The 24,333-nt window shown below is 38.7% G+C and overlaps 1 protein-coding gene and 1 pseudogene across 1 annotated transcript in view; both read left to right on the plus strand.

The window, feature by feature from the left end:
• The window catches only part of Rp1 (RP1 axonemal microtubule associated), a 187,044-nt gene that overhangs the window by 71,492 nt on the left and 91,219 nt on the right, over positions 1 to 24,333 (plus strand). The window contains exons 6-11 of the mRNA XM_052175416.1: positions 2,626 to 2,777; positions 12,993 to 13,071; positions 20,687 to 20,762; positions 22,996 to 23,072; positions 23,175 to 23,206; positions 23,361 to 23,490. Coding sequence (XP_052031376.1) covers positions 2,626 to 2,777; positions 12,993 to 13,071; positions 20,687 to 20,762; positions 22,996 to 23,072; positions 23,175 to 23,206; positions 23,361 to 23,490 — 546 coding nt within the window. The remainder of the gene's footprint in view (positions 1 to 2,625; positions 2,778 to 12,992; positions 13,072 to 20,686; positions 20,763 to 22,995; positions 23,073 to 23,174; positions 23,207 to 23,360; positions 23,491 to 24,333) is intronic.
• On the plus strand, positions 14,032 to 15,930 carry LOC127679715 (alpha-actinin-4-like; annotated as a pseudogene).

Genomic DNA, 24,333 nt, shown 5'->3' on the forward strand with positions numbered 1-24,333 from the left:
TCTTCAAAGCAGATATGGTAGTACTAACTACATAAGTAAGATATGCTGGCTACTTTTATGCCACAAGATAAGAGTTATCTAGAAGGAGGAAACTTCAAGTCAGAAAATACTTCCATAATATTTGGTTGTAGGGTGTTTTCTTAATTAGTGATCAATGGGAAAGGGCCAACACATTGTGTGTGTGTTGCCATTCCTAGTTCTAGGTTTTATAGTAAAGCAGGCTGAGCAAGCTCTGAGAAGCAAGCAAGTAAGCAGCTCTCCTTCATGACTTCTGTATTAGCTCCTGCCTGCAGGATCCTTCCCTCCTCGCGTTCCTGTACTGAATTCCTTTGTTGACAAACAGCAATGTGGACGTTTAAGGTGAACAAATCCTTTCCTGCACAACTTGGTTTTTTGTTTTTTGTTTTTTTTGTTTTTTTTTGTTTTTTGGTAGAAACCCTAACTAAGATACTGAATGTGGCTGGATTACTTGCTGAAATCTCAGGACAAATCCTTAAAAAATGAAAAATTACCCTTTAAGGATCAACAAAGATAATGCTTTCCTGAGAGCAAGTATTCTTGGTGAAGAATTTTTTAGTTTGTTCTAATAACACCAAATGGGTTAATAATAGTACATTAATATATTTGATATGGTGTACAATATCAAGTTTTGAGAGAATTGGTTATATTTTTGAAAGATAGTCTAGTGTGGGGAAATTCTTTCAGATGGTATTGTGTGCTGCAAAGTCTTCATCAGAAGGAGAATCATTCTGTATGATAAAACCTTCACTGTATGTCATCTTATTTTAAGAAATTGTCACAGCTGCTCTGCCATGACCAGATGGTCACCATTAACATAAAGCAAGTCTGCACTGGCAAAACATAAAATTATTTTGAGATGATTCTGATGATTTTCAAGCTTTTTATTTTCCCCATTAATGTATTTTGAAATAAGATACATTTTGACTAAATTCCATTAAATACTTAATAGAATTCATTAAAGTACAAAAATATCAATTTAAAATGGAATTTAAAAATGTGCTATGTTGTTCATGCTGGCTTTGAACATTAGGAATTAATTGAACTCTTGGCTCCTCCTCCTGATTATCTGGAACTATAGGTTTGTTGCATTGGTCCTGGTCACTGTAAATACAACTTTTACATGTTTTAGAAAAATAAAAAAGAATTGCATGTTCTCAATGTAGTGGTCTAGAGCCAAACTGCTCATAAATCTGAGATATTACTTTAATGGAGAAATGTTATTAATCTTTAGAGGATGATTGAAAAAGTAGCTCTTCTCCAAAATAAAAACTTTTAGAAATTCCTACTTATAACTCCCATATTCATGTGAGTGGCACATGTGAGCAGGTCGCTGATGTTCAAATACCAAGAATGGAACTCGTGGGAAAATAGTGCTGAAGATTACACAAAATTCTGGCATTAAATTCTTCTTTCCCTCTGGAGCATCACACCATGAACATTAGTTCTTCTGTTCTCCCAAAGCTCCAGGAGCCTCTGATCACTATATATGGCATTTCTCACCGATGTTCTTCTGCTTCCTTTCTAGTCTGTTTATGAGACTATTTATTGAATGGAAAACTTCACTTTGGAGACATGTTTTGATAATTCTGAAAATTTTACTTGGAACTTCTTTAAATTTTTGCATACCTCTGCTTCTGAGACTTTCTGGGTTTTGGTTTTAAGAGGCTTCACAGTTTTGGTAGGAGCATTTGCGTCACAGATTCTCTAAAGTCTTTGCCATATAACACTACTGTCACTGGATGCCATCATCTGTGAGCCAGTGGTGCTGCTGTCTTTATGTTTCTAAACTCTTTGCCCATGTGAGTTGCTATTTTTATAACTGCCAATTGTCTTTTTATGACTGTATGTTGGAGATTGGGGATATGAGTTCCTATTCGATAAATTTTATAAAGAATGTTAATAATTTTGCTTTAGAATATAGTTGACTATACTGGTCAGAGTTCAAGGTCACAAATCACAATCTGTCTTTTGTGGTCTATGGTTCAAATATCTGTTCACTTCTTAACTCCTTTATAGCTCCCATATCTTTTTGTTCTTGTGATTGAAAGCTTGCTTTATTATATTGCCCTATTTACTTCCAGTCTTCCTGTGTGTAGGGAAGACAAAGTCGAATAGCCATTGGGAGTCATTGGCTTAATCTATTGCCGTCTAGCTCCACTGGACAGATGGGAAGGTCATTCTCTTTAAGAACATGGGCACTTGGCTCTAGGCCCAGGCACTGGTTTTGCACAGGCTGGATAAGTGGGAGGATAGTAGAGTGTCTTTACTTTGTTTCTATGTTGGTAGTTTTAATTCTTGGTTTCTAAGGCAAAAACCAGAGACTTCTGAGGTCTTGAAGTCTGACCTCTAGTTCCTACCTCCAGGCTTCTTGTTCATTGATTCCAGGTTTGGAAATTGTGAAGAACAATGGTACACTGATGCTTGATGTTACTTTAACATTTTTGTTGAGCTTTCTTGGCTGTATTGCATGGCAGTGCCTAGGTGGTGTATATTATTACATCTTCTCTAAGGTTTGGGTTCTGAGTGATATTTAGGACCTTGATTTTCAATTATGTCAATAGTAATTAGTACTTAAAACTTAAATTTGTTTTCTTTTGTTGCTAGTGACAGCTTATGAGGTGTATATTACAACAGGGGAGCTCTGGAATGCTGGAACAATAGCCAATGTCTACCTTTGTATCTATGGGGAAAAAGGAGATACAGGATCCAGGAAACTCTTCAGATCAAAGAACTCTTTAAAGTTTTTAAGAGGACAAGTAAGTAAACAAAACTTATTTTTCCTGGTTTTAAAAATATTATGGTAAAAGCACACGGAATTTCCCAAACTGGCCATTCTCTGCATTTGAAAACATAGTTTCCTATATGTTGGTTAGTTTTTGGTAACACGAACCAAATTAAGAACACCATGCAAGTAGAAAACTCAACTGAAGAAATGCCAGTAGTAGATTGTACTGTGTTTACATATGTGGGGCATTTTCTTGATTGATGATTGATCTGAGAGCTGTAGTCCTCTGTGGGTGGTATATCTGGATTCTCAGGTAGTATTATGTTCAATTTTTTGAGGAATCGCCAAACTGATTTCCACAGTGCTTGTACTAGCTTGCAATCCAACCAACAATGGAAGAGTGTTCCTTTTTCTCCACATCCTCCCTAGCATCTGCTGTGGTGTGAGGTGGAATCTCAGGGTTGTTTTGATTTTCAGTTCCCTGATGTCTAAGGATGTTGAACATTTCTGTAGGTGTTTCTCAGCCATTCGATACTCCTCATGTGAAAATTCTTTGTTTAGCTCTGTAGCCCATTTTTTACTAGGGTTATTTGTTTCACTGGAGTCTAACTTCTTGAGTTCTTTGTATATCTTAGATATTTGTCCTCTATTGAATGTAGGATTGCTAAAGATATTTTTCAATTTGTTGCCTTTTTGTCCTATTGACAGTGTCCTTTGCCTTACAGAAGCTCTGAAGTTTTATGAGGTTCCATTTGTCGATTCTTGATCTTACAGCATAAGCTATTGTTGTTCAGTTCAGGAAATTTTGCCCCGTGCCCACTCTTCCCCACTTTCTATTCTATTAGATTCAGTGTATCTGGTTTTATGTGGAGGTCCTTGATCAACTTGGATGTGATCTTTGTACAAGGAGATAAAAATGGACTGATTTTTCTACATCTTGACCGCCAGTTGAACCAGCAACATTTGAAAATGCTGTCTTTTTTCCACTGGATGGTTTTAGCTTCTTTGTCCAAGATCAAACCATAGGTCTGTAGGTTCATTTCTGGGTCTTCAATTCTATTCCATTAACATACCTTCCTGTCTCTGTACCAATACCATACATTTTTTTTTTAAAATCACAATTGCTCTGTAATACATCTTTAGTTCTGAGATACTGATTCCCCCAGAAGTTCTTTTAATGTTGAGAATAGTTTTAGCTATCCTGGGTTTTTGGTAAATGAATTTGCAAATTTCACTTTCTAACTCAATGAAGAATTGAGTTGAAATGTTGATGGGGATTCCATTGAATCTGTAGAATGCTTTTAGCCATATGGCCATTTTTACTATATTCATCCTGCCAATCTATGACCAAGTGAGATCTTTCTATCTTCTGAGATCTTCATTGATTTCTTTCTGCAGAGACTTGAAGTTCTTGTCACACAGATCTTTTATTTGCTTGGTTGAGTCACACCAAGGTATTTTATGTTATTTGTGACTATTGTGAAGGGTTTTGTTTTCCCGAATTTCTTTCTCGCCTGTTTATCCTTTGAGTAGAGGAAGGCTACTGATTTGCTTGAGTTAATTTTATATTCAAACACTTTGCTGAAGTCGTTTATCAGATGTAGGTGTTTTCTGGTGGAATTTTTGGGGTCACTTACACGTACTATCCTATCATCTGCAAATATTGATATTTTGACTTTTTCCTTTACAATGTGTATCACTTTGACTTTCTTTTGTTGTCTAATATCTCTAGCTAGGACATTGAGTACTATATTGAATAGATAGGGAAAGAGAGGGCAGCCTTGTTTAGTCCCTGATTTTAGTGGGATTGCTTCAAGTTTTTCTCCATTAGTTTGATGTTGGCTACTCATTTGCTGTATATTGCTTTTACTATGTTTAGGTATGGGTCTTGAATTACTGATCTTTCCAAGACTTTTATCATGAAGAAATGTTGGATTTTGTCAAATGCTTTCTCAGCATCTATTAATATGACTGTGTGTTTTTTTATCATTGAGTTTGTTTATATAGAAAATTACATTGCTTGATTTCTATATATTGAACCACCCCTGCATCCATGGGTTGAAGCCTATTTGATTGTGGCAAATGATCATTATGATGTGTTCTTGAATTTGGTTTGCTGAGAATTTTATTGAGTATTTTTGCATCAATATTCATAAGGAAAATTGATCTTAAGTTCTTTCTTTATTGGGTTTTGGTATCAGTGTAACCGTGGCTTCATAGAATGAATTGGATAGTGTTCTTTCTGTTTCTATTTTGTAGAATAGTTTGAAAAGTATTGATATTAGGTCTTCTTTGAAGATCTGATAGAATTCTATACTGAACCTATCTTGTCATGGGCATTTATTTTTTGGAGGCTTTTAGTGAGTGCTTATATTTCTTTAGGAGTTATAGGACTGTTTAGATTGTTTATCTGATCCTGGTTTAACTTTGGTACCTGGTATTTGTCTAAAAATTGTCCATTTTATTCAGATTTTCCAGTTTTGTGGAGTATAGGCTTTTGTAGTAGGATCTGATTGTTTTTTGGATTTCCTAAAATTTTGTTTTTATGTCTCCTTTTCCATTTCTGATTTTATTAATTTGGATACTGTCTCTGTGCACTCTGGTTAGTCTGGCTAACAGTTTATCTATCCTGTTGATTTTCTCAAAGAACCAGTTCCTGGTTTTGTTGATTCTTTGTATAGTTCTCTTAGTTTATATTTGGTTTATTTCAGCCCCGAGTTTATTTCCTGCTGCCTACTCCTCTTGGGTAAATTTGCTTCTTTTTGTTCTAGAGCTTTCAGGTTTGTTGTCAAGCTACCAGTGTACACTCTTTCCATTTTCCTTTTGGAGGCACTCAGCTATAAGTTTTCCTCTTAGCACTGTTTTCATTTTGTCGCATAAGTTTTGGTATGCTTTGCCTTCATTTTCATTAATTTCTAAAAAGTCTTTAATTTCTTTCTTTATTTTTTCCTCAGCCAAGTTATCATGAGTAGAGCATTGTTCAGCTTCCACGTGAATGTGGGCTTTCTATTGGTTTTTTGTTTTTGAAGATCAGTCTTGACCCATGATGATCTGATAGGATGCATGGGAATATTTCAGTCTTATTATATGTGTCAAAGCCTATTTTGTGACGAATTATATGGTCAATATTGAAGAAGGCACCATGAGGTCATCTGAAGAAGGTATATTCTTTTGTTTTAGAATGAAATATTCTAGAGATATCTTTTAAATCCATTTGGTTCATTACTTTTGTTAGTTTCACAGTCTCTCTGTTTAGTTTCTGTATCCATGATCTGTCCATTGCTGAGAGTGCTAAGAGTGGGGTGTTGAAGTCTCCCATTATTATTGTGTAAGGTGCAAAGTGTGTTTTCAGCTTTAGTAAAGTTTTTTTTTTTTTAATAAATGTGTGTGCTCTTGCATTTGGAGTATAGATGTCCAGAGGTGTGAGTTCATCTTGGCAGATTTTTCCTTTGATGAGTATGAACGATCCTTCCTTATATTCTTTGATAACTTTTGGTTGAAAGTTAATTTTTTTAATATTAGAATGGTTACTCCAGCTTGTTTTGGGGACCATTTGCTTGGAAAATTGTTTTCTTGTCTTTTACTCAGAGTTATTGTCTGCCATTTTCATTGGTGTGCATTTTCTTTATGCAGCAAAATGTTGGGTCCTGTTTACATATCCAATCTGTTGGTCTATGCCTTTTTATTGGGGGAATTGTGTTCATTGATGTTAAGAGATATTAAGGAAAAGTGATTGTTGCTTCCTGTTATTTTTGTTGTTAGAGGTCAAATTGTGTTTATGTGGTTCTCTTCTCTTGGGTTTGTTAAAAGAACATTATTTTCTTGCTTTTTCTAGGGTGTATTTTTCTTCCTTTTGTTGGAGTTTTCCATCTATTATCCTTTGTATAGCTTGAGTTTTGGAGAGATATTGTGTAAATTTGGTTTTTTGTCATGGAATATCTTGGTTTGCCCATCTATGTAAATTGAGAGTTTTGTTGGATATAGTAGCCAGGCCTGGCATCTGTGTTCTCTTAGGGTCTGTATGCCATCTGCCCAGGATCTTCTAGCTTTCATAGTTTTTCATGAGAAGCCTGGTGTAATTCTGATAGGTGTGACTTTATATATTACTTGAACTTTTTCCCTTACTGGTTTTAATATTCTTTCTTTTTTTTAGTGCATTTGGTATTTTTATTATTATGTGATGGGAGGAATTTCTTTTCTGGTCCAATCTATTTAGAGTTCTATAGATTTCTTCTATGTTTATGGACACTTCTTTCTTTAGGTTAGGGAAGTTTTCTTCTATAATTTTGTTGAAGATATTTACTGACCCTTTAAGCTGGGAATCTTTGCTCTCTTCTATATCTATTATCCTTAGGTTTGGCTTCTCATTGTGTCTTGGATTTCCTTGATATTTTTGTTTAGGAACTTTTTTCATTTTTCATTTTGAATTTTCTTTGACTGATGTGTCAATGTTTTCTATGGTATCTTCTGCACCTGAGATTCTCTCTTCTATCTCTTATATTCTGTTGGTGATACTTGTGTCTATGACTCCTGATTTTTTTTCCTAAATTTTTCTATCTCCAGTGTTATCTTCTTTTGTGATTTCCTTATTGTTTCTACTTACATTGTTATCTCCTGGATGGTTTTGTTCATTTCCTTCACTTGTTTGTGTTTTTCTGTAATTTTTTAATGAGATTTTTGTGTTTCCTCTTTAAGGGCTTCTTCCTGTTTACCTGTTTTCTCCTGTATTTCTTTAAAGTAGTTATTTTTGTTCTTTGCAAGGTTCTCTATCACCATCATAAGATGTGATTTTTAAATCAGAATGTTGCTTTTCCAGTGTGATGGGGTATCCAGGGCTTGCTATAGTGGGCAACTGGGTTCTGATGATGTCAAGTAGCATTGGTTTCTGTTGCTTATGTTCTTTTGCTTGCCCTTTTTCCATCTGGTTATCCCTAGTGCTATCTGTTCTTCCTGTCTCTGACTGGAGCCTGTCCCTCCTGTGATCCTGGTTACAGGATCCTTGAGCCTGTCAGACCTTCTTAGAGTCCAGCTGTCTCTGTGATCTTGTGATTCTGGTATCCTGTCACCATGAGATCCTGGGTGTATCAGAAGTTCTTGGAGTCAAGCTGCCTCTGGAATCCTGAAATCCTGGTATGACCAAGCTCCTGAGATTCTGTTGTGTTAGAGCTTCTGGGAGTCAAGCTTTCTCTGTGTGTTGTCTGGGTGGTTGGAGAGCCAGGGCCTTGGGTTAGCTCTGGACACAGGTGCAAGTTGATAGGAATCCATGGCTGTGACTGGGCAGGGGTTTGTGTTTCCCTGGTTCCTGTGGGGGTCCCAGTTACACTGGATGTTCGAAAAGATGTTGTGGCCTCAACTGTTATCTTGAGTGTGTCAGGCTCCAGTCCTCCTGGGTGTGTCCAATCTCCTGGGAGTCGAGTTTCCTCTGTCATTCTGTGATCCTGCGATTCTGCGCATTTCAGAGCACCTAGGAGTCAGGCTCCCTCTGTGATACTGGGTGTGTTAGAGCACCTGGGAGCACTTGGGTGTTGTGGGACTGAGTGCGGAGCCAGCGCCTAAGGTCTGCTCAGGGCACAGGCTCAGACCGGAAGCAGTATTTTCTTCTTTTAAACACTGATTAATATTAAATTGCTTGTATATAAAACAATACTCTATTAGTTCACTCATAGATAGATATATGGTTTGCCCCCACTTTGTTAGCATTGTGGTTAATACATAGAGTTACAAATGTTCTTGAGATATTTTAGTCAGTTACTTTGGACAGTGAATTACTGGGATATATGGTAGTTTATTTTTAATCTTAGAAGTACTGATATCTTGTTTCTAATAGTGGTTATAATAATTTATAATTTTCTATATAATGGACAATACTGCTGGTTTCAGGTTATTTTCTTAAGCAATAGTCATTATTGTCAGCACAGGTTATCGTTTAGTTTATTTTTAACTTGCATTTCTCTCAAAGTTAGCGATATTCAACATCTCTCATATGCTTGTTGCCTATTTGCATAGAGAGAATTAATAAAAGTTTTGAAGTGAGTTGCTCTTGCTTTTCATTATTAAATAATAGAAGTGCCTAAGGCTCAGGCAGAAAGATTGTGAGAACCAGAGGCTCATTCAGGGTGTTTGCGTTAGATTGTGTCTCCTAGCAATATCAGAAGCTACACCTTTAACGTCTCACTGACATAACTGCCCATGGCTGAGTGTATAAAGATGACACCAATAGGCATGCCGAAGTGGACCGTTTAAAGTCCATGAAGCTTTATTTCCCTCATAAAGACCTTTAGGCAGCCAACATAAGGCTTAGAATTGGAAAGGTGGTCTTCTCCAGAGAAGACCTTGTCCAGTGACAAATGCATAGGAATATATGCATACAATAATAATTATTGACTAAAAGAGGCCACAAACTTAAAGGAGAGCTGGGAAGGGTATGTAAGAGGGTTAGAAAGGGGGAAAGGGAAGGAAGACATGTTATAAATGTATTATAATCTCAAAAAGAAAGCCCAGCAATTGCAAAAAGGAGAAATAATTTATGCCTATGGATCTAATCTTTGTGCCTTCCTGTTGTTGAAAATCTCTTTTTGTTTATTCACAGCTCCTCCTGGCCTAAAATCTTTATTACTCTCACGGATCCTCCTGGTCTAAAATCTTTATTACTCTTACTTTTAATTTTCTCTTGATTAACATACCCATCTCCATTTCATTAGGACCAACTTACTGCTTATTTTCCCACTTGTTTAGAACATATCACCTTGCTTCTTAATTTGTCTGGATTTTTTTTAATATTTTTATTTTCTATATTCTTTGTTTAAATTCCGAATTATTTCCCCTTTCCCAGATCCCCCCTCCCCATATGTCCCATAAACCTTCTTCTCTCTATCCATTCTCCAATCACCTCCCTACTTTTTCTCTGTCCTTATATTCCCCTCCAATGCTAGATCAATCCTTTCCAGGATCAGGACCCTCTCCATACTTCTTCATGGGAGTCATTTGTTATGCGATTTGTGCCTTGGGTATTCAGGGCTTCTGGGCTAATTGATATCCACTTATCAGAGATTGCATTCCATGTGTATTCTTTTGTGATTGGGTTACCTCACTTAGGATGATATTTTCCAGATCAAACCATTTGCCTAAAAATTTTGTGAATTCATTGTTTCTAATTGCTGAGTAGTATTCCATTGTGTAACAAGACAGACATCAACAAATATAAGAAGATTGAACTAATCCCATGCCTCCTATCAGATCACTATGGAGTAAAAGAGGTCTTCAATAGCAACAAAAACAACAGAAAACCCACATACACGTGGACACTGAACAATATTCTACTCAATGATAGAATAGATAGAATAGGTCAAGGAAGAAATAAAGAAAGAAATTGAAGACTTTTTAGAACTTAATGAAACTGAAGACACAACATACCCAAATCTATGAGACACAATGAAAGCAGTGCTAAGAGGAAAACTCATAGCCCTGAGTGCCTCCAAAAAGAAAATGGAGAGAGCATACACTAACAGCTTAATGACACACCTGAAAGCCCTGGAACAAAAACAAGCTATTTCACCCAGGGGGAGTAGAAGGCAGGAAATCATCAAACTCAGAGCTGAAATCAATCAAGTAGAAACAAAGAGAACCATACAAAGAATCAACAAAACCAGTAGCTGGTTCTTTGAGAAAATCAACAAGATAGATAAACCCTTAGCCAGACTGACCAAAGGGCACAGAGACAGTATCCAGATTAACAAACTTAGAAATGAAAAGGAAGATATAACAAGAGAAACTGAGGAAATTCAAAAAATCATTAGATCCTATTACAAAAGCCTATACTCAACACAACTGGAGAATCTGGAGGAAATGGACAGTTTCCTAGACAGATATCTGACACCAAAATTAAATCAGGATCAAATAGATCATCTACACAGTCCCATAACACCTGAAGAAATAAAAAGGGTCATAGAAAGTCTCCCAATGAAAAAAAGCACGGGACCAAGATGGCTTCAGTGCAGAAGTCTATCAGACCTTCATAGAAGACATAACACCAATACTCTTCAAACTATTCCACAAAATAGAAACAGAAGGAACTCTACCCAACTCATTCTATGAAGCCACAATTATGCTGATACCAAAACCACACAAAGATCCAACAAAGAAAGAGAACTTCAGGCCAATTTCCCTTATGAATATTGATGCAAAAATATTTAATAAAATTCTTGCCAACCGAATCCAAGAACACATCAAAACGATCATCCACCATGATCAAGTAGGCTTCATCCCAGGGATGCAGGGATGGTTCAATATAAGGAAATCCATCAATGCTATCCACTACATAAACAAACTCAAAGAAAAAAAACATATGATCATCACATTAGATGCAGAAAAAGCATTTGACAAAATTCAGCATCCTTTCATGCTTAAAGTCTTGGAAAGAACAGGAATTCAAGGCCCATACCTAAACATCGTTAAAGCAATATACAGCAAACCGGTAGCCAACATCAAACTAAATGGAGAGAAAGTTGAAGCAATCCCACTGAAATCAGGGACCAGACAAGGCTGTCCTCTCTCTCCATATCTTTTCAATATTGTACTTGAAGTTCTAGGTAGAGCAATTAAACAACATAAGGAGGTCAAGGAGATACAAATTGGAAAGGAAGAAGTCAAATTATCACTATTTGCAGATGACATGATAGTCTACTTAAGTGACCCAAAAACCTCCACCAGAGAACTCCTACAGCTGATAAACAACTTCAGCAAAGTGGCTGGTTATAAAATCAACTCAAGCAAATCAGTTGCCTTCCTGTACTCAAAGGATAAGCAGGCTGAGAAAGAAGTTAGGGAAATGACACCCTTTACAATGGTCACAAACAATATAAAGTATCTTGGTGTGACTCTAACCAAACAAGTGAAAGATCTATACGACAAGAACTTCAAGTGTCTGAAGAAGGAAATTGAATTTCTCTGGGTTTTATGTGTTGATTCAAACACTACACAAGGACTGTGTGTCCCATGTCATTAGCCTGGTTTAATAAGGAAGTGAGCTGCCAGTCCGAGACTTAGTGTTAGTCTAAACGCTTGCTCATTTACGATTCCTTAATTTTTTTTAGTATTTACTTTTGAACTATGGCTTTATGCTTGAGAGGCAAGTGCTATATTGCTTAGATAAAACTTCTGTCGTCTTTTTACTTAAAAATAAATTGAGGATGGGTCTCAAATAGTTTTTCTAGGATAACCGTAACTCTGTACCTAAGGAGGTAGCCTTAAATTTGAGATCCTCTTGTCTTAATTCCTCTGGTAGGGGATTCCGAGCCTGTACCTCCAGAAAGAGTGTAAAATTTTTGTTTATATTCAACTGTTGTCTATTTTATGTTCTCAAGAACATTAAGATATCACTAAGTTTGTCATCACCCTAAACTAGTCAGGATGAAGTCCAGTCTGTGAGACGTAGCCGGATGTGATGCAAACAATCCAGTTCCTTTTCTCCTCGAAGAACCCGGGTGCTATAGGTTCTCTCTCATTGTTTTCATAAAGCCCAGGAGGGAGTTCATGTTTGTTCTGTCCAGAAATCACCATTTCAACTTGCTTGCCATGTTCCTTATTGCAACCAGGGGCCTTCAGATCCTATCAGCTCAAAAGACAGAAGGGTTAGATGGAGGCCTGGTCCCAAGATGGAACAAGTCACAGGCAAGAGCTGTATGAAGTAGTGACATATTATTCCTGATTGTTTGTGCTGTCAACTCATATACAGAGCATAACATTCTTCACCTGTGGACAATGGCTGGAAACTGAGGCATTAAGTGTATGATCAAATCCTTTTTTTTAAGGGATATGATTTGTTAATCTTTTTTTTTAATTTTTTTATTCAATATAATTTATTTACATTTCAAATGATATCCCCTTTTCTAGCCCTCCCACTCCCCAAAAGTCCCGTAAGCCCCCTTCTCTTCCCCTGTCCTCCCACCCACCCCTTCCCACTTCTTCGTTCTGGTTTTGCCGAATACTGTTTCACTGAGTCTTTCCAGAACCAGATTTGTTAATCTTAATTGTCAATTCAGCTGGTTTTACAATCAACAGCCAGATCAAATGAACTGACTGACAGCCAGATCACTCTCACTTCATTTTCATACTGTGCACAGCTTTGTATATTTGGTAATTAACCTACTTTTGACAATTGATTTTTGATACATCTTATTATATATTGGTGGTAAAGTCAAAATTATAATCTAAATCTAATTAGAGGTTTTTTAAAACTTGGTTGCAGATTGATACCTTCTGTCTAGAAGCTGTAAACCTCGGAGATTTATGCAAGATTGTGATAGGCCATGATGGACTTGGGCAAGGTACGGCTCATTTCCAGAGCTCTAATGGATGTCTTCTCCATTTGCATGAAACTCTTGATGAATCTAGTAAACAGTTGGGAAACATTATGGAAAAACTACTCTCTGAAGAAGAGCTAAGAAAGGAAAGAAGGAGGATCTTATTACATATTACTGAAATAAAATTGTTCTTCCCAGATCTCTTTTACAAGTGATATATTTTTCTGCAAAATGATGTAAGCTGACTGAGAGAATGCACATGATTGGACTGGGATGCCAGAAAGAATCATTTAGAAAGAGGTATTGGGGTGTGAATGTTGTGGATCATCTAGTAATGGAGGCAACCATAGAGTCTCCCAGCAATGATGTTTCTTGAAAGGGTACTCGTTGTGCAGAAGTAATGGGTTGAGATACCTGTCTTGGTAGCAAGGGCTTGGCTGTGCTTCCTGCTTCCATTCTGTTCATGCTTCTTCTCAGTTTTCCCATTAACTCTGCGAGATAAGTGTCTGTTCAGACCCTTCTAAAGAACTTATTTCCTTGAAAGACACATTGATAAACAAAAATATAAAGGGTAAAAACAGGAATTTACTAAAATGAGTCAAATATAATTTCCACATTAGGAACAAAGGTCTTTCACAAATATGCAGGGGATATATGTTTCAAAAATGAACGAGAAGTGTTACAACAAGTTAAACATGTTTACAAAACTGGTTTAAAGTGGTTACAAAAGCTCCCAAAATATAAACATGTCACTAGTGAGACCACAAAGAACAATGAGTGAGATCAATAAAGTAAATAAAATAGGATTAGTTTTCTACAGACAGTAAAAATAGTCCTTTGAAGTAATTGTCTCTGGAAAAAAAATACTTATAGTTTAATCAGCTGTCAATCATTTGCATACTGTCATTTTTGTTAGTTGCCAGCTAGTTTAACCATCATGTGATAATTCAGTCCTCCAGGAGCTTTTAAGTAGCTTTTAAGATGATGCCCTGGCAGAAGGCTGAGACTGCCGCCAACTGGATCTGCAAGGTCCTGGCTGTGAACCAGGAAAATGAGCACCCAATGGAAGGTTATGAACTCCTGGCCAGTGATCTTCTAGAGTGGATCTGGTGCACCATCCCCTGGCTGGAGGACTATGTGCCTCAGAAGACCATGCAGGAGAGTCAGCAGAAGCTGGAGGACTTCTGAGACTATAGATATGTGCACAAGCCCCCCAAGGTGCAGGAGAAGTATCAGCTGGAGATCAACTGCAACACACTGCAGTCCAAGCTTTGGCTCAGCAACTGGCCTGTCTTCATGCCTTCTGAGGGCAGGATGGTCTTTGACATCAACAATGGGTGGCAACACCTGGAGTAGGCTGAGAAGGGCTATGAAAAATGGCTGTTGAATGAAATCTGTTGAATGAAATGGAACAACTTGACCATCTGGCAGAGAAGTTCCGGCAGAAGGCGTGGACTGATGGGAAGGAGGCCACGCTGAAGCACCGGAACTACGCGACAGTCACCCTGTCAGACATCAAAGCTCTGATCCGAAAACTCAAGGCCTTTGAGAGTGACCTGACCACACACCATGACCACGTAGAGCAGATTGCTGCAATTGCTGAAGAGCTCAAAGAGCTGGACTACTATGACTCCCACAATGTCAACACACGGTGCCAGAAGATCTTCGATCAGTGGGATAACTTGGGCTCTCTGACTCACAGGAAAGCCTTGGAGAAAACAGAGAAACAAGGTAGAGACTGCTGACCAGCTACATTTGGAGTATGCCAAGCGGGCTGCACCCTTCAACAACTGGATGGACAATGCCACGGAGGACCTGCAGCACATGTTCATCGTCCATACCATCGAGGAGATCGAGAGCCTGATCTCATCCCATGGCTAGTTCAAGTCCACCCTGCCAGATGCTGACAGGGAGTGTGAGGCCATCCTGACCATCCACAAGGAGCCCCAAATGATCGCTGAGAGCAATCACATCAAGCTGTTGGGCAGCAACCCCTACACCACCTTTACCCCTCAGATCATCAATTCTAAGTGGGAGAAGCTGCGGCAGCTTGTGCTAAAGCGGGATCATGCACTCCTGGAGGAGCAGAGCAAGCAGGAATCCCATGAGCAACTCTGCTGACAGTTTGCCAGCCAAGCCAATATGGTGGGACCCTGGATCCAGACCAAGATGGAAGAAATCGGGTGCATCTCCATCGAGATGAACGGGACTTTGGAAGATCAACTGAGTCACTGGAAGCAACATTGTGGACCTCAAACCCAACCTGGACCTGCTGGAGCAGCTGCACCAGCTCATCCAGGAGGCGCTCATCTTCGATGACAAGCACACAGATTACACAATGGAGCATATCTGTGTGGGCTTGGAGCAGTTGCTCGCCACCATTGCTCGCACCATCAACAAGATGGAGAAACAGATCCTCACCTGAGATGCCAAGGGTATTAGCCAGGAGCAGATATAAGAGTTCCTGGCATCCTTCAACCACGTTGACAAGGATCATGGGGAGGCACTGGGGTCTGAGGAATTCAAGGCCTGCCTCATCAGCCTGGGCTGCGATGTGGAGAATGTCTAGCCGGGTGATGCTGAATTCAACCAGATCATGATTGTGGTTGACCCCAACCATAGTGGCCTTGTGACCTTCCAAGCCTTCACTGACTTCATGTCAAGGGAAACCACAGACACAGACACAGCTGCTCAGGTCATCACCTCCTTCAAGGTCCTGCCAGGGGACAAGAACTTCATCACTACTGGGAAACTGCGAAGAAAGTTGCCCCCTGACCCCCGACCAGGCTGAGTACTGCATCTTGCATGGCGCCCTACCAGGGGCCTGATGCCACTCCTGGTGCCCTTGACTACAAATCCTTCTCCACAGTCCTCAATCTGTAGAATGACCTGTGAGACCCTCAGCCACTCTAAACAGAACCTCCCTTGGCCTCCTGGAGGGGGCTGAGGAGCCCTGCCCCCACCCTGACTCTGTATCAATGCAAAGAGCACTTTGTAATCCTTCTAGGGGGTCAGGCAGAGAGGGGCTAGGCAGGCCTCTCTTTCTCAGTCTTGTAGGGGAGGGAGGCTTGGCGATCAGCATTTCTGGTCTGATAAATATATATGCTGTGTTGGGGATTCTTAGCCTATATGGAGGGGACAACTGACCCCTGTGCCCCAGAGATACCTTCCTAAATCCAGGTCCCCTCTGCCCCTGAGGTCCCTTCAAAGCCTCTCACATCCAGGCCAAAGCCCCATGTGCCTTGTTCTCCCCTGGACCAGGTTCTAGTGGCTCCTCCCACCTCCCTGCCCCTGTGTGATCAGGAGGAGCAGAGGACCTGCCCTAACTCTTCTCTGCCTCAGGAGTGGCTGCTGGGGCAGTCAGCCCAGCCCACCTGGCCTTGGTTCACCTTGACTCTGAGTCTCAGGTTTCCTAAGGACCAAAACCAACAACACACAAAGAATGGAACAGAAACAAAGAAACAAGCAAACCAAAATCATAAGACAAAACAATACAAAAAACTATAAAAATAAAAAAAACTTTCAAAGAATTACTATTTATTAACTTATGGATTTATTATATAAATATATATCCATCCAGCTGCATATCTCTCCCACTCTCATACTGAATGCAGCTGATTCAATGCCCTCCCCAGCCACCTCCTGAATTTCCCCCTGTGGTCATGGGCATGGGTCTCTGGGAACCTCCTGGGGTGGAGGTGGGCAGCTGGCGGTGGTGGGTGGTGTTAATGGGTTTCTCTCCACCGGCCCCCTTGAGTTTAATCTGACTGATTTTTACTTTTTTTGGTTTCTGGATAAAGCACCTTCTGGGGATGGGAGAATAAAACATGTAATATTTGTAAGAAGAAAACAAGAAAGATGATCCCCTAATACAGCACTTGAAGTGTAATATAGTCTATTTCAGGGTTAACTTTTCTAAAACAGAGTAGAAATTCTCACCCTGAGCTTATATGTTATATTCAGAAGACATTAAGCATTGAAAATGACAATCCCAATTATAATATGAATATATTTAAAAAGTTAAGTGAGTTTAGTCATAGTATTATACAATAGTGTAAATTCAAGGTGACAACCACTAAAAGGCACAAGAAAAAAAATCATTTTCTGTTAGCATTCATTATTCCCAATGAGGCTTTGATAAATAGCATTTAAACAAATACATGAATAGTCAAGAAGAAATTTTAAACACACACACACATACACATAAGCACACACACACACACACACACACACACACACACACACGCACACACACGGATTTTATTGTGTTTATATTTTAGAAGGTTATCCAGGTAGTTAGTTATACTCTCAAGTGTGCGAGTGGTGCCAACAGAACAGCAGCTATACTTAGAACTACATGAACCATTTTACAGTTTATCAGGTTCCAAATGAAATAGCTGTTGGTGATATGAGATCAAGACCCTTTTATTGAAATTTTGTTTTTCAAAACTATAAACCAAATGCCCTTCTTTTCTTTATAAAATTAAAAAAAACTCAGTAAATTTCCCTCAAATGCCACATTTCTCCAATTACAATTTAATAAAATCTAAAAATTAATTAAAAAGATAAGAGCTTTAAAATTTTAATACAGTGTATGCTTTCAGTTTATTCTACAATTTTGAGGCAAAATATAAATCCTTACTATAATCTAACACAGTGTTACAGTGGTATTTTTATTGTCTGTTTTCAGGCAAAGGGCTCCAAAATAATAGGAAGCAGATTCTCAACATCTGTTATAGTCTGTTTCAAAATATTCAAGCTTGCTACTTTATAAAGATCACAGATTTACTTCTTACTATTGTAGTGACTTTGAAATTCAACATCAAAATTCAGAATGTTCTAGCATTTGGAAAACCTTAGGTCCAATTGTTAACACTGAGGAAACACACACACACACACACACACACACACACACACACACACACACACACATACACACGTACACTTCTGCATATGAAAGTCTCTTATAGTCCTTGAAGGATGGGAAGGTACAAAGGACCAATGTGTCCAATTGAGCCCTTTTGTGAGGTACTTACTACAGTCCCCAGGGCAGATCCCCTATGACATTGTCATTCCCTAAAAGTTCCCTCTTTTTCACTGTCATTAATCTGTCCAGTTCTAACTCTAGTGCTGAGTTTTCTCAAAAGAGAGTAAATAAAGGCAATATATTTTACATGAATAGCTTTGTGCTAACTTGTTAATTTATAAAGTTGTTATTGTAAGACTAATTCATCACCTTTAAAAATTACCACGTAGGCATGTCAGAGAAACTTCTGACATGAAATGAGTTTTAAAATAGAGACTGATATTTGTGGAACATGCCAAGTGAGACACTTCAGAGCACTTGGTCCTAAGGGGGATGTCTTCATCAAACTCTTCCTCTGAAGGCCCAGGGATCTATGTGGAAGATGAGGCAGAGAAGTCAGAAGTGGTTTATTATTCCAGAGATGCAGTGTCTTTCAGACACAACTGTACTGATGTATGTATGAACTCAAAGAGATTGTGACATCATGCACAAGACCTGCACAGGTTTAAGTCAGATGAAAATCCCAGCACTAAAAAGGGGAAAGTGGTCGCAAAGTCCTAACCCTAACCAAGATCTTTGAATTGATATCTTCGGGAAAGTGAGTTTTACCCAATGTCGTGTCAGTCTGTATATCAACCACTCTCCCGGACAAGCCCCATGTCCAAGAGGAGTTGGCCAACATAAAGCTCCTTGTTATTTTTTTGTGGGTTTTTTGTTTTGTTTTGGCATTTTTGTTTTATTGTGTTTTTTTTTGTTGTTGTTTTGCTTTTGCTCTTTGTTTTTCTTCTGTTTTATTTTAGGAGATAGAAAGAACATTAATTTGGGTGGGAAGGATCTAAAGGAGTTGGGGAAAGTAAACATGATCAAAATGTATGAATTATTTTTAATAAAGATAATTTAAAACATCTGAACAAAGCCAAAGTTAAAGTTTACTTCTAAAAGAAGTTGCTACTTGTCAGTTGCTCCTTAAACCTGCTTCACCATCCTAGAATCCTTCTGATTTTCTTAAAGGAAGAGAATATATTTTATGTAGCACTTCAGAAGGAAATTAAAATGACATTATTGGAGAGTGACAGTAAGGTAGAGAGAATGGCCCATGGATTGTAAGGCATGTCATGTGGCAGAGGCTTTTAAGGTGACCTGCGAACCTGCTGAAAATTCAGTTCTTAGGGTCTTATGTAGGATGGGTAACTATCCTGGTTTGTGTGGATTTGTTATGGTGTTGGAACAGAACAATCCCATGCCCTATGTCTTGGTTAGGGTTTTATTGCTGTGAAGAGACACCATGACCAAGGCAAGTCTTATAAAGGACAACATTTAATTGGGGCTGGCTTACAGGTTCAGAGATTCAGTCCAGTATCATCAAGGCAGGAACATGGCAGCATCCAGGCAGATATGGTGCAGGAGGAGCTGAGAGTTCTACACCTTCATCTGAAGGCTACTAGGAGAATACTGGATTTCAGGCAGCTAGGATGAGGGTCTTAAAGCCCACACCCACAGTGACACACCTACTCCAACAAGGCCATACCTACTCCAACAGGACAACATCTTCTAATAGTGCCACTCCCTGGGCTGAGCATATACAAACCATCACACCCTGGGAAACAACTCCTCCATGTTCAGCCTAGACATTGATCCTGATGGATTGTTGCCCCTCCACTCTCCTGACTCAGAAACAGAATATGACCCTGTAGCACTGATTCTCAGTATCAGCCATGGCAACTCAAATGTTGCTCAGCCGTGACGCACGAGGAGCCAAGAAGCAGAGAGAGCCGATGCCGACTTTGTTAAGCTTTCTTCTAAACTCTTCAGTCTTAGCTCATCAACTTAAGGAGCTTTAATTCAGAAAAGGTAGATTTTGTGCAGAGAAAACAACTACTAGTAGTTAAAAAATTCTATTTTTCCAATAAATAAAATTGTATTTTATCCAGTATTAGTTTGCTAGTTAATATGAATTTAAACAAAAAGAGCCTTTATATGTACCAATCCTTACTTGACTTAGTACTTAGATGCAATATCTGGGTAATTGTTCATTTTTTAGAATATTGGCATTCTTGGTAATTTTATGGAAATAAAAAGTATTACTAACTCATGAAATATATGTTCTTGAAGATGATAGGTCAGAATTGTGAATATAATTTCTGAAATCAAGGGTATAATTATACTGTATTTATTTGTAAAAGCATATTGAATTAAATCATAAAATAAAAAAATCCTTAAAACAACATTGTACTTTTGTTCTTTGAGAACTATGTTAAAGGTTTATCATTATCTTCTGTTACAAATAGATATTTTTTTAAATATTTATTTATTTATTTTTATTATTTATTATATGTAAATACACTGTAGCTGTCTTCAGATACTCCAGAAGAACAGTCAGATCTCATTAGGGATGGTTGTGAGCCACCATGTGGTTGCTGGGATTTGAACTCAGGACCTCTGGAAGAGCAGTCAGTGCTCTTAACCGCTGAGCCATCTCTCCAGCCCCACAAATAGATATTTTTTAAGTTTTATGTTGCACAAAATGTATTTAGAATTGAGACTTGTTCCTCAAAGCATGCAACAATTCTATACGTATCCATTAACATATTTTATCTTCTTAAATCTGTTTAGGAAATGGCTGGTTTCTTGAGGATGTTGTGGTCAGGGATCCCATGACCAACCATGAGTATGCCTTCTTCTGTCACAGGTATGTATACATTGGCCTCCTAGCATGGCCACATGAATCCCATCTATAACATACACATGTTCACAGAGTTGGTCTTGTGTAGGCAATTATAGCAGTTGTAAGTTCACCAGTGTCATGGCCATGTCATATCTATTTCAAGTACTTCATGGCCTTCCCTGTCTTCTAGCTCTTATGTTATTTCTACCCACTGTCCCCTGATGCTCCTTGAGCATTGGAGGAGGTAATATGGGTTTTGTGATAGGGCTGAGCACTCAAAAGTTACTTTCTTTTAGTATCTTGACCATCAATAAGTCTCTGCATTAGCTCTAAAGTGAAACTCCTTTGATCAAGTCTGAAGACATTAATCTTCAGGGACACTTCTATGGAGAAATATCAAATAAATGTGGAATCATTTCTCATGACTAAAATTGAATACTTTGGAAAAGTTTGATAGAGCTTAAAACATGATTTTGCCATGTATTTTGGAGGAAAGTAAGAGTTAAAGATGTGAAAATGTGGTCTCTTTGATGAGGTTCCAAATGATTATCAAAAGCAATCCATTCGTATAATGAATTTTAGGTTTTATTCTTTTCTTCTTTTATTAGATATTTTCTTTATTTACATTTCAAATGTTATCCCCTTTCCTCTTTTCCCTATGAAAATCTCCTATACCAAAAATCCCCGTCCCCTGCTCACCAACCTACCCACTCCCACTTCCCTGCCCCGGCATCCCCCTACACTGGGGCAACAAGCTTTCACAGGATGAGGGGCTTCTCATCTCACTGATGCCCGACAAGGCCATCTTATGCTACATATGCGGCTGGGGCCATGTGTACTCTTTGGTTGATGGTTTAGTCCCTAGGAATTCTAGGGGTACCGATTGGTTCATATTGTTGTTCCTCCTATGGGGCTGCAAACCCCTTCAGCTCTATGGGTCCTTTCCCTAGCTCCTCCATTGGGGACCCCGTGCTCAGTCCATTGGTTGGCTGTGAGCATCAATTTATGCATTTGTCAAGCACAGGCAGAGCACCTCAGAAGAGAGCTGTATCAGGCTCCTGTCAGCAAGTACTTGTTGGCATCTGCTGTAGTGTCTGGGTTTGGTAATTATATACAGGATGGCTCCCTAGGTGGGGAAATCTCTGGATGGTCTTTTCTTCAGTCTCTTCTTCACACTTTGTCTCTTTATCTTCTCCCATGTTTATTTTGTTCCCCCTTCTAAAAAGGACCAAAGTATCTTTACTTTGGTCTTCCTTCTTGAGCGTCATGTGGTCTCTGAGTTTTATCTTGGGTACTCAGAGCTTTTGGGCTAATATCCACTTATCAGTGAGTGTATACAATTTGTGTTCTTTTGAGATTGGGTTACATCACTCAAGATGATACTTTCTAGTTCCATTCATTTGCTTGAGAATTTAATGAATCCATTGTTTGTAATAGCTGAGTAGTACTCTATTGTGTAAATGTACCACATTTTCTGTATTCATTCCTCTGTTGAGGAACATCTGGGTTGTTTCTAGCTTCTGGCTATTACAAATAAGACTGCTATGAACATAGTAGAACATGTGTCTTTATTACATGTTGGAGCATCTTCTAGATATATGCCCAGGAGTGGTATAGCTGGGTCCTCAGGTAGTACTATGTCCAATTTTCTGAGGAATCACCAAACTGATTTCCAGAGTGGTTGTACCAGCTTGCAATCCCACCAGCAATGGAGGAGTGTTCCTCTTTCTCCACTTCCTCACCAGCATGTGCGATTACCTGAGTTTTTGATCTTAGCCATTCTGACTGATGCGAGGTGGAACCCTGAATTTTACTTTTAACCATTGGCCCATTGTTAATTGACCTTGACTGCTGACTTATTTCTCTAGCAGCATTCGTAGGTTTACAATTTCTTTAGAACTCTTACTCATCCTTCTTGACTGAACCAACAGTAGTCATTTTCTAACTTACTGGAGTTTGAACAAAGAACAGGACAAAGCTCTTAATTCAATGGATATGAAATCTGTGGCACTGGCAGTTAGCAGTAGAACTGATGGACTCGGCGGTGGACTGAAGAAAACACTCACTCTGCTTGTTTACCCTTGCTGTCGTTTATGGATTTTCTTCTCCACCTGCACTACCCTCTTTTCATTAACTTTTTCCCATGGACTTTCCCCCTATTCTTGATGTTCATTATTGATGTCTTTGGAAGAAAAGTGCCATGGACTGGGTACACAAAAAAATCTCAAAAGTAACTGACACAATGTTCTTTTCACAGATGGCTGGATGAAGGAGAAGATGATGGTAAAATTGTCAGAGAAATGTATGCTAAGGACAAGACTATCTTCTCTGTGAGTGAGTGTCACAAATGCACATTTCTTGAGAAATCATGTTTTGTAATGAACAAATCAAGGACAATACAATTGAAATTAATCAACTTCCCCTTTATATTTCCAGGGAAGAAGCTAGAACTTAAGAGAAAGGAAACAGTAAGATTTTGTCTTAAATGATTTACTACAAATGGTTGCAGATAGCTGCTTGACGCATTAAGCAACACCAGCTCGCCATTTTTAGTAAGGACTATTATTTAGTAGTTTTCTCTTCATGTCTTCTCAGATGGTCTCTGCTTTGTTTAAATTTCAGTGGGCTGCTGAGAGCTGGAAGTTTATGAAAGGAAATACTCTTCAGTTTTACAACAAGCTCAGTGGAGGGTTTGTCCGTCTTCATCCAGATGGCAAGGTGGATGCTGCTGGAGAGCAAACAGACAGATATGGTAAAGTAGTTTTTCCATAGGAAAAGGAGCATGTTGTTTGTCCAAACCTGCGACTGCCGTGAAGTCAATCAACGAGGATGAACACTGCCAGAAATACTTGGGATTCGCTATGTTTTTGCTTTTTTTTTATTTAAGTCTTTGATTATTTTACATCCAGAAAATATTTGCCGTTGACAAATTTTTGAGAATGAAGTATGATAGGATCTCGCTTTTGAAGGAGGAAGTCTGTTAAACACATAGTAGGTAAAACTAAAAGAACAAATAGGAAGAGGCACATAGATAGAAACCAATCACAGAACGGGGCAATTACAGTATCTAGTGGGTGAGAGGGGTGGCTTGATCAAGAAAGTGAGCAAAGAACCAAACAGCAAGTGGCAGATAGATGAAGATCCTCAAATCAGGAGCTCACAGCATGTAGCAGAAATGACGGAAGAGGCCCTGAGTCCTGAGTGGGACAGTGTTTCCCCCTTGCGGAGCCTTCCTCATCAGAGGGGAAAACAAAACAAAACAAACACTTGAAAACTAATGTATCTAGCAAAGAGTTAGTATCCAAAACAAACAAGGAGCTCTGACTGGCAACAAAATAATGAGAAAATAACCTTACATCTAAATGTTAAGAGAAGGTTAGACTAGACATTTTTTCTAAAGAAGATGTGTAAGTGGTCAGCAAGTCAGTGCTCAGAGTCATTCTCCATCAGGGAAATGCCAATCAAAGTCATCATGAGATGTCAGCTCATGCTAGCTGGCATGGCATTGAAAAAAACAGATAAGCATGTTGGTGAAGATGTGGAGAGAAGGAAACCCTGTTGATGGGAATGTTAGGACAGCCATGTGGAGCTAGAG

Source organism: Apodemus sylvaticus, chromosome 3 (genome assembly GCF_947179515.1).
Source record: "Apodemus sylvaticus chromosome 3, mApoSyl1.1, whole genome shotgun sequence".
Classification (NCBI taxonomy): domain Eukaryota; kingdom Metazoa; phylum Chordata; class Mammalia; order Rodentia; family Muridae; genus Apodemus; species Apodemus sylvaticus.